General features: G+C 44.6%; 1 protein-coding gene across 1 annotated transcript in view; it reads right to left on the bottom strand.

The window, feature by feature from the left end:
- Positions 1–11,661, bottom strand: part of OSBPL5 (oxysterol binding protein like 5) — a gene marked incomplete at its 5' end in the record, with an annotated part of 92,410 nt that overhangs the window by 49,032 nt on the left and 31,717 nt on the right. Inside the window, 1 exon segment of the mRNA XM_015417479.1 lies at positions 1,827–1,998. Coding sequence (XP_015272965.1) covers positions 1,827–1,998 — 172 coding nt within the window.

Below are 11,661 nucleotides of genomic sequence, written 5' to 3'. Positions count from 1 at the left end.
TTCCCCCCCCCCCAATAGCTAGCAATCCAAAACAGTCCAGTGGAGCCTAAGCGGTGGGTGTTGTCTCCTGACACACTTCCGGTCAGAGGGTGTGGCATATGCAAATAAGTTATGCTAATGAGTTGTGCTAATGAGCTCCTGCACCTCTTTTTCTACGAAATGACCCATGGTTAGACCCAACACTTCCATGAACAGAAGGAGGGGTGATTTTTGCCAACTCCACCCTCCCGTCTTCCAGCATCTCAGGGACATTTTGGGCTGCAGCAGAAGGGTGGGAGCTCTAGCAACAGAAAGATTTTGCTCGGTGCTTTACCCCTTCAACTCTCTGAAGCTTAGCATGCTAGAAAATATTCTGCATTCTCTCTCGGCTCTAAATGCAGCATGTAAGAGTATTCATTTCTCAAAGGTGTTGACAGTCATCATCAGAGTATAATGGACTGAAACTCAGGAGCAAAGTTTTCCAGCAGAGATGGGTGACCTCAAAACCATCACGCCTGCATCCTCTTATTCTCAAGCATAGCTTAAACAATCTAAAGAAAACATGAAATGTAATTAATGGACCCGCTAACAGCTTAATTAGCTTAGTTCCTCAGGCGATGTTTAATTGTAGGATTAATCCCAGTGAGAGAAATACTGTCAGTGATAAATGTAGAACCTTTCCAGCATCCTGTTGCTACCCAGATAGAGCTTCATTTAATATCAGACCAGACAACGATCAAGATCATGTGCCTTGCTCTGACCACAAAACACAAAGTGTAGGTTTGTGCAACCTTAGGTAGCCTGGAAGTTGTGCAGGAGAGGGAGAGGGGGTTAACCCTTGAACCTCTGCTTGGTTTTACTATTTGAAATGGAGCTCCCTACTTTGTTACTAGCATCAGACCAGAAACAATGTGATTTTAAAGGGACACGTCTTCTCTCCTTTACAATGCTAAACCTAGTCCCCGGCACATAATCCAGTGGAGGCTGAAGAGGCAACCGCCATATTTCGTTTCCTATATAGTTCTAAGGAAAACTGAAGCCCCAAATGCCTGCAATTTCCATTTTATGGGAAGAAGACCTGAGATCTTTTTCATATTTAATTAGAATCCCTCCCTGAGATCTAGCTGAAAGTCTAGGGCAACAAGAAACAGGAGGGAAAATGGTGCAGAATCTCAAAACACAGAAACAGAATGGTGTTGAATGATTCGTTGGAAGTAATACCCTAGATACAGTGCAGATAATGCAAAGCGACTGCATCAGCAAATCTGTACAGATCTGCATTATGGATCTGCAGCTCTATTATATGTATGTAGAATGTATTATTGGGCCAGATGTTTGCACCCAGCCAAATCCCCTTCAAATGAAAGACATTTCCTTCGACTCCCAGTTCCACAAATGAACCTGATAAGTTACAGGAGTTTGGGGGTTGCTGCTATTCGAGAGCAGAGAAAACCTTTAAAAATTCACAAACCTCAGTTTTTTACTTTAAGGAAGCATCGAAGAGCTATGTTATAATAAAAGTCTGCATGGTAACATATGGCAAATGTATAATGTGTTGGCTGAGTGATCTGGTTAGTGGATAACACGCATTATTCATATGGAACACGTGTGTGCGTGTTACACACACACATGCTCTATAAGCAATTCAAAAGATACTTCTGCAAGTGAGTACATGGGCATGCTTACCTAAGAGCCCCGGCCATCCCAATATCATTCAAATACATGTGAAATGATGTCACTGCTTCAGTTTGGCCAGCTGCAGGTCAATTGGACGAATTAAAAATTTGCTCATATAGAAACCATCACAAACTTCAGGATACATGCAGTGAGCAAAAACATATCCTTACTGGAAAAGCTCCTGGTCTGATATTGTAGCTGTGTGCAGTAGGTTATACAGCCCCGCGTGTGCAGAATCGGCTGAGTAGTTCAGGTCACCATCCTTTCCCTGCTTCGAGGCACTGAGCCTGAAGAGACTGGAGCAACGCAAGGCCAGTTCTAGAGCATCCAACCAGCATCGGCCTGGAAAACACAAAAACCACATTCCTAAGCGCCGTAGACGTCAAGTGGGATGACGGAAATGTTCACTTGCCTGCTTCTCCTTGAATGAATCCAGACGTTTAGTCCATTTTAAACGAGGGTGATAACAGGTAAGACGCAGCAAGGATTTCAGTTCTCTTGAGAGTAATGAGAACACATGGAGAACAAATGCGACCATATGATATTCTGCTCCACGAAGATAGCTTTTTATGCCTCCCAGCTGACAGCCCGACCATGAAAAATCTCAAAAGAGGAATCTCAACACACCAAAACCACTACTAATCTGCCAATGATTATCATACCATGCATACAGGCATAAGCATAACTATCATGCATTCAGTTTCCTACCAATGTAGTCACTGTTACTCAGGGCTATTTTGGGGGCAGGAACGCGCAGGAACGGCGTTCCGGCTGGCTTCAGAGTTGGCCACGCCCACTACAGCCAAAACCTCTCCATGCGTGGCTACAAAGGGGAGGCCTGGAGAGCGACACCACCACCACCACCACCCCAGTGACTCCGAGGTGGGCGGCCAGGGGGGCCCTGGAAGGATCGGGGAGGCATTTAAATGCCTCTCCGTGCCTTCCCCAGCCTGTCCAAGGGCCGGCTTGCCCGGGCGCTCCACAGCCGCAGAGCACCTGGGCAAGCCAAGTGAAGGCAGTTTAAGCGGCCTTCCCTTCCCTTCAACGGGGGGCTTGCCTGGGCTCCCCGCAGTTGCGGGGCGCCGAGCAAACCAAGGGAAGGCATGGGGTGTGGCCTAATATGCTAATGTCTTGTGCTGTCAGGGGTGTGGTCTAATAGGCTAATGAATTTCTGCTGTTGGGTGCGGCCTATTATGTGCTGAGCTTTTTCTACAAAAAAAGCCCTGCTGTTACTGAAGCACTTCAGTATTACCCATATTATTTAGATTCCACAAATTCTACCCATGTTATCCAGATACCACAAATACATTTTGAAGCTATGCAAAAGCGTACGTATGAAAAGTTTATTCTATAATTGTGTAGAATTTTATTTTTCTCGTTCTTTTCCTTCTGAACAGCCTTTTTCTGTTGTTTGCTTGGAAACGACTACTATGGAAAAGTGTGTGAAACCTTAATAAACTGGAGGAAATTCCTTATACAAATCCACTACACAAATCTGCTGAAGTTCTTAAGGAATCCCACACCCTTTCACAGATGATCAAAGGAGTGGCCCAAAGATCCCAAATGTGAAGCAGATAGTGAATTCAGCTTGCAACACAAATTCTTATCTTTTGAAGCCGTCCATGCTTGTAGCTGCCACCACTTCCTGTGGCAGTGAATTCCAAGTGTTAATCACTCTTTGGGTGAAGAAGTACTTCTTATCTTCCATTTAGCAGGAAACAGTCAAAAATAAAATGAGAAAACTGAGTTACGTGGATCCACACCACCATAAGTGAAGTTTCAGTATCATACAAAGCAATGTTCGTGTACTACCAAACTGCAGCTTGTACCACTAATCACAGCTTGCCTCATTTTTTCTTTGTTGCTAGAAGCAGGGCCAAACCTACTAGCAGGCGGGGGATAAATGGATTTCTTAAATTGAAATGGATGCCAAAATTTGTGTATTTTATTAGTATTTCTGTCTCTCTGTTCATTCCCACATTCTGCATCCAAACCCCCGCCAGAATCTCAAACCGGTCTTTCCTTTGGAATGGCCACTGTTCACATCCTGCTCCCTTCCCCTCTGCTCATTGGGCAGTACTCAAGTGTTGCCAGAGGCGCTGCCTTTTACTCTTGGGTAGCCCCAATAGCAAGGGCACCCCACTTCTAACCTAACCCACAGAAACTCAGGCCAAGGAAGGCACTCCTGGTTCTGAAACACAGAGCTAGCCACAGCTCTGAAAAAGAGCTCTCCATTTTCAGATGACAGGCAACCTCAGAGCAATCCTCCAGTCTTCCCCTTCCACCCAGTAGAGATTATGTTTATGAAGAAAAAGAGATTGGATTTATACCCTGCCCTTCACTCAGAGTCTCAGAGCGGCTTACAAACTCCTTTCCCTTCCCCTCCCCACAACAGACACCCTGGGAGGTAGGTGGGGCTGAGAGAGCTCTGACAGAAACTGCTGTTTTTCAAGGACAGCTCTTATCAGAACTACGCCTTGCCCAAGGTCATCCAGACAGGTGCAAGGAATGGGGATTCAAACCCGGTTCTCCTAGATTAGAGTCTGCGCACTTAACCACTACACCAGACATTATGGAATGACAATGAGTTCTACCAGGTAAAGTATTTACATTTCTAAAGTCTATTCAAAAGCCGCTTGGCAAATAACCCTGTCTCCAATAATTCTTTGAACTGAATACTTGTCTTTTCTGCTCTGTCCCTCAGGATACTTGGATAAACCAATCCATCATTCAAATGTTTAGCCCATCTTTTGTCTATACTTGGGAGCCTTTTCAAAATAACCTGGCAGGACCATTAGTGGTCAGATAATCCATTCAACTAGCCACCCAGCACCTGGCTTCTATTGTTAAATCCAGACCCTGCCTCTCTGGAAGCTCATTGGTCACATCTAGGCCTTGCCCATCCTGATGCCACACACCCCTGGGACTCATCATTGGTCCAAGAAATCTATTGTTCTCACCTGAGACCAGCCCCCAGGGCCGCCCATTCATCTGCATTGTCTTCCAGTGGGTATATCCCAGCGAACACATGGCCTCAGACAGTGTGTTTTTCTGCCATGCCGCCACCTGGCAGGCCACCCCTGAAACCCTCTGGGTTTTAGGCCACAATCCTTCTTCATGGACCTCTGCACATCCGGACAGGTTGTATCACCCCTCTATAAGCTATCACCTCTGCTTCCTTAGTTCTATATTGTGCGCGTGAACGCTTAAGGATATTTAGTAAATGAATAATTTTATATTGAAACTAGCCTCCGTGCCTGTTTTTGGTGTTTCTGGAAGAAGTGGGACCCCTGTATATAAAGATATTTGTTCCCTTATTGCCTATTGCTATTTTATAATATCTCATATTCCCCAGTATTGATAATAACTCAGAGCAATCAGGCTAACACAAGGGTACAACAAGCAAACTCTGGAGCACGACGGAAGACAGGAGGGCCTGGCGTGATGTGGTCCATGGGGGTTGCGAAGAGTCGGACTCAACTGTGCGACTGAACAACAACAAGGGTACAACATGGCACTCATGTGCCCTAAATTAGTAGCAAAGCTGCTTGTTGAAAAAATATACAGTGCCATTGGCCATTGTTCTACTATAATTTTGTTCAGGATTATTTTGTACAAATTGAGACAATGGGTTGGCAGAGGAAAATTAGTGCTTGATCCTATGTATGTTTTCATTCACTCACTGGGTCACAGGTTCAAAGTCTGTAATTAGTTCCTGCTTCCACTGGTATTTAAGTGCTGTTTATTCTGAAACACTGCTTTACTCCAGGTGGCATACAATTGAATACAGTGTCTTAGTTGTAGAAATACTACCCTGAGTATTATTTCAGTTATTTTAATCTTTAAACCCTAATGTGGTATTCAATCACACAAATGCTACTGTTCAAAATTTCTGACATAAGAAAAATGGAACACCAAAGGATGTAATTCTTCATAAAATAAATAACTCTTTATACACAGTGAAACTAATGTTAAGGCAGACATTCACAAAATGCTGGCTTTCATATCGTACTGCAAACTCCTCTATCTTTTATCAATATACAATTTAAGACTTAAAGAGACTTCCCTATCCTGCCAATGGCGTCCTTTGATCCAGAACAAACATCATTACCGTCCTAGAAAACAGCATTCCCAGACTTGCAACAATCATTTCATGTACATGAGAAGCTATATTTGGAGAAAAATTGCTGGGATACCAGCCAATAAAGGCAATTGGACAGCCTGAGACTTTCTGGATCCAGAACCAGCCAACATAATGTCTCTCTCTCTCACACACACACAAATGGGAAGACAGCCAGTTATTTGTGTGGGAACAGCTTATCAAATATAGATGGTATTGAACAGCCTAAATAGGAAGAGGACCCAATAGTCCATTGCAAAAAATCCATGATCAGGGAAAAGAGATACTGCTAGCCTGAGATTTTCAAGCACTGTGACATTTTCCTCCACTCCCACAGACTACCACTTACCAAACTAAACAGATTAGAGTTCCTCTCTAGGCGAAGGCTGCTGAGCACCAAGAACGGCGGGTAGTGGTGGATTAAATTATTATTTTTTTAATTTAAAATTCACCAGCACCCCTTGCAGGATGATGTCGCTTCTGGGGAATACCCAGAAGAGACAGTGATAACTCTAGGAATCATTGGAAACTCTATGGTAAAGCATAGAGTTTCTGGCAATTACCACCATTGCTTCCAGGTATTCCCCTGAAGTGATGTCATTGTGCTAGTGATGCCACCCCCCACACACCATTTCTCCACCCCCCAAACCTCCTGCTGGTTTCCTAGCAACCGTACTGCTGTCTATAGACCTTGGGTTCTTTTCTCCCCATCTTCTGTTAGGACTGAAGGGTAAACTTGGGGTCTTTGGTCTACACAGGTGCTCTGACTGCTCCTGTAAAGATTACCTAAGGCCCAGTATTTTAAACACGGACAATATACTTGACTACCCATTAGCCAAATGGTCTGCTCATGCCAGCTTTTTTTCCCATTTTAACTTTTATTTAAATTTTATAAAGATAACAAAGAAGTTAAAATTTACCCAACGCTAGAGAAATGCAATTACATAATATACTTATAAAACAGGCATGATAACGTACATACATAGTAGTTGCAATATTACATCTAATGCGAAATTTTAGGATTAGAGTGAGTTACAAAACCAAGAGGTATGATAAGGGCTGTATTTGTAATCGTCTCTCGTGAGTCTTGTATAATGAGGAGACGCCCACTATACGAGGGATTTTACTCTAGACCACGTTGCGGAAGAGAAATATAAGAGGAAAGGAATGTGAGAAAAAGAGGGAGAGATTAGAGAAGAAGCAGTTGACTGTATGATTGGTTTGGAGGGGCAAGATCTTGCGTAAGAACATGAGTGATGAAAGGAAGCCATATCTCAGTGAAGTTTGTTTTTCTGGGGTAGGTATCTGACTGAAGTAGGCTATCTATAATTTTCTCCATTAATAGATGATCCCAGATCTTTAAGTACCATTCCATAAGAGAGGGTAGCGAATGTGATTTCCAGTGTTTTGCTAGTGAGCGGCTGTCAGCAAGCTATGTATTAATTCCCATCTGACCTTAGGGATCAAGGGATTATTTTTGTGATGCAAAAGGAACGATTCAGGCTAACACAGCTGAATAACCAGTTATTTGTGAAATGTGTTGATGGATCTTGTTCCAGAACTCTTGTAGTCGAGGGCATGTCCACCAGCAGTGACTGAAAGTACCAACTTCTCCACAACCTTTCCAACAAAGGGCCGTGTTAGAGGGTGAGAGTGTGCGGATTTTTAAGAAGTAATGTACCATCTTATTCAGTGTATGTGTGGGGTGGGTGGGGGACACCACATATCGTCAAGAGGCTGGTCACTAAGATCAGGTTCCAAGACTGTGAGCCTTGGCTCAGGTGCAGCCTTATCTTTATTGCCAGCTTTCAGCATCCATCTGTGCCAAAACACTAGTACCTAAATCTCTAACACTTTTCTCCTCTTAGTCTCTCTGCGACAGTCAGATTAAATATTTATATTTTGTATAAATAAACACAGTGTGTCCTGTTAAAGCTTATCATATAAACCAGCTCCTGCTAAACCATAAACACATTTATATCCTGCCCTACCCTGCACAAGTAGCTCACAACATGCAATAACAACAATACAATATTATATAAAACATCAGTCACAGCACTCAATAATCCCTGATGGCAGCACAATGATTCCAACTACAGTGACTCCTGCAACAGGGTCAGGGAGGGCACAGAACAGCTGGTACTGGTGCCAAGTTGATCTCGGCCACGTCCTAAGGCGATGGTGCATAATAAGATTGAGCAGGTTGAGCAGGGAAGGCTGGCGTCATTTTGGATGTTCGCCGCCTCCGCCAAAAGCTGGTGGCAGTTCTCTAAATCTGACGGCAGTTCTCTAAATCTGACGGCAGTTCTCCAAATCTAATGCTTAAGCTGACCACCAGAAAAATAAGTTCATATCTGTAAACCCATCATAAGAAGACACCGGTCTTTTTGAGTGGCACTCAGTGCAAGAAAAATTGTTTGGCAAGGGACTTTTCCAGTTACTTTGCCCTAGGCTTTGATTTGGTTAGTTCCTCACACTATGGAATACTTTGTACAACAGTTAGTTCAGCTTCATTGGCCGAGGCACATAGAAAAAACTGTAGTTAGAAAGGCAACTGTAGAGAGTGCCATGCCCACAGAAGGCAATTTAACACCCACCAGAATTATATTCTCATCTGCAGGGGTCGTTTTGTAGAAAAAGAGCTAGGGGGACTCATTAGCATAACTCATTAGCATATGCCACACCCCCTGACATCACCGGAAGTGTGTCATAAGGCCACACCCCCTGACATCACCAGAAGTGTGTCATAACAAGGCCACACACCCCGCCCGCACCGGCCCCGGCCGCCACCGCCGGCCTTGCAACTCTACTGCTGAGCCCCATTAGGGGCCCGGCGGTGGACCTGCAAGGCTGGTGGGAGTACAAGGAAGCCCCGCGAAGGCCCTCCCTGGCCCCAGGCAGGCAGGGGTGGGGAGAGGCAGGGAGGAAGCAACTTACCCTCCCTCTTCTCCTGCCTCCTCCTGGCTGAATGAGGGCCAGAAGCGGGGCGGCCAGAAGCAGGGGGCGGGGCTTCGTCATGTGCCCCGCCCCCGTACCTCACCCGGGGGAACTGCGATTCCCCTCAATCCCCCCCCGAAATGACCTCTGCTCATCTGTCAATGGAAACCTAACAAACAGCTCATGTAAATCAATCCAACCAACCATTGGTAAAATGGCTTTAGATTTGCAAAGCATGGCCTACCATGTTCTTTCCCCCTCAGGTACTTAGTAAACACTTCCTCTTGACAGCACATGAAACCAAGAAAGTCTGATGCAGTGTAATGTCCAGAATATTGGCTCTAGGCTAAGGAAACTTTTGTTCACCTATGAAAAATCTGCACTCAGCTAGGGAAGCACACTGACTTTACGAAAGACATTCTTTGGATCTTAACCACCCTTATTGTGAAGGAATAATCCCACATAATTATGTGGGAATAATCCCACATAAACTTCCATGACCTACTGGACAAGGTACACATAATAAGAGCATCACACGCAACTGTTTTTCATCCACCCCATACTTTTTAAATGTTATACTATAAGAACAAACCAAGATTCAAAAGTTCTGTTTTTCTGTAGGAAATTCTATCAAGCCATTTCCAAGAAAGAAAGTTCTAATTGTGGACGCAAACAGGAGTAGATTGCGGCTTGAATGCATACGTTTATTGCAAGCAACCACTAACAAATTAAGATCAGAGCATCCCTAAGGATACTGTAAATAAGACAGATAATCTAGCTTTCAGAAACTTACAGAATACAATTTAATAGACTTTCCCCAGCTTTGCCCATTCCCACCAGTGTGAAAGTCCTCAGACAAAAGTTCTGTGCCACTTTTCCCTACCAAGAATGTCCACATTGCTTTGCACAACATGTTTGGTGATTAAGTTAAATTGAATGGTAAGTTAAATTGATCTCCACGGAAACTTTTGTGTTTAAGCCATGATGGACAGTCACTGAGGCTATTTAATTGTGTCAAAAGCCTGAGAGACTGGCTGATTCTCATCACTCTTCCATGCACAGCATTCACCTGACTACCAGTTAAAATATTTGCTCTTGCTCCCCACCTCTAACCAAAATCTAACAATACATTGTAGATGTCTGGAAGGAGAGAATGGAGTGGTATAGGCAGTAAGTCCACAGAAAATGTGAGGTGGAATCTACCAGCAAGGTCATTGAGCTGGAAAAGGGGAAAGAAGGAAGCCTGAAGCCATAAATATTTTGTACCCCTTTCTACCACAGTAAAAACCGCCCTGAGCCGGCCTTAGCTGGGAGGGCGTGGTATAAATCGGATAATTAATTAATAAAAGGCAGATCTCATCATCAGAACAAAGACAGCCATCTAAGGAAAACAAAACATCAGAGGTCAGTATTTGCAGAGCCAAATAGTTTTGTAAGGAGTCAGTGGCCTAATCCAGCAAAGTCTAGTATAGGCTCGATCATTTGAGGGATGAATTGATAATGGCAAAGCAACATGGTCAACCACACATAATAAAATGGCAAATGTTTTCAGGCAGTCCATCAGCCTCTTCCCTGCTATGTTTTATCCATTAGAATATTTATGCCCCTCCTTTACGCTTAAATAAATACCATAGAGGCTTACAATACTAAAACCCACACAACCAAGGTTTGAGTCCCGTGGCACTTTTAAGACCAACAACGTTTTATTCAAGGTACAAGCTTTTGTGTACACACACACTTCTTCAGATATATTGAAATGGAAGTTGCTGGTCCATACCTATATACCTTTACCTATATGTGTGGATTAGTAACTTCCATTTCAATGTATCTGAAGGCGTTTGTGTGCACACAAAAGCTTATACCTTGAATAAAACGTTGTTGGACTTAAAGGTGCCACTGGATTTGAACTCTGTTCTGCTGCTTCAGACCAACATGGCTACCCACCTGAATCTATCCACACAACCAAAGCTGCACAGTGAGGCTCCAAGTGCCCACCTAGGAAAGTGTTAATTAAGTTGGGCTCCTTGCCTCCCTAGTAATAGGGCAATGTCATCACATTAGCATTTCCTTGCTCTCCATGCATGTAGCCAGTAAAGAGGAACAAGGGGGCTGGAAAGGGCTACTGGACTGGTGTCAAATGTTCTCCAATTTCATGCTTCCCTTGGCAGCACCAATAGTGGTGATACGTGTGATCTGAATGGGTGGTTGCTGCAGAGAATATGCATTAGAACTCCCATGTAACTTGTTGACACAGGACCATCCCTGGCCAGCTGCAGCTTGTTATCAGGATTCCAGTACAGAGTTGTTGTGGGAAAAGAATAACATTAGTCAGGGCAATTTTTGTAGCAGGGACTCCTTTGCATATTAGGCGACACACGTCTAATGTAGCCAATCCTCCAAGAGCTGACAGTAGCCCCTGTAAGAAGAGCTCTGTAAGCTCTTGGAGGATTGGCTACATTAGGGGTGTGTCGCCTAATATGCAAAGGAGTTCCTGCTACATAAAGAGCCCTGGATAGATAGATGATAGATGGATAGATAGGATCAGAGGTCATTTCGTAGAAAAAGAGCTAGGGGAACTCATTAGCATAACTCATTAGCATATGCCACACCCCCTGACATCAGGGGCCCGGCGGTGGACCTGCAAGGCCAGAGGGAGTGCGAGGAAGCCCCGCCAAGGCCCTCCCTGGCCCCAGGCAGGCAGGGGTGGGGAGAGGCGGGGAGGAAGCAACTTACCCTCCCTCTTCTCCTGCCTCCTCCTGGCTGAATGAGGGCTGGAAGCGGGGCGGCCAGAATCAGGGGGCGGGGCTTCGTCATGTGCCCCACCCCCCTGCACCTCACCCGGGGGAACTGTGTTCCCCCGCGTTCCCCCCCCGAAATGACCCCTAGACTGGGGGCTTCAAGAACCCTGACCTACGATGCCACATGGAATCCAGCCAACTTGTCTTCTG

The sequence above is a fragment of the Gekko japonicus genome, unplaced genomic scaffold, assembly GCF_001447785.1.
Source record: "Gekko japonicus isolate JY-2015 unplaced genomic scaffold, Gekko_japonicus_V1.1 scaffold3618, whole genome shotgun sequence".
In the NCBI taxonomy this organism is placed as follows: domain Eukaryota; kingdom Metazoa; phylum Chordata; class Lepidosauria; order Squamata; family Gekkonidae; genus Gekko; species Gekko japonicus.
This window is presented reverse-complemented; position numbering and strand designations above follow the sequence as displayed.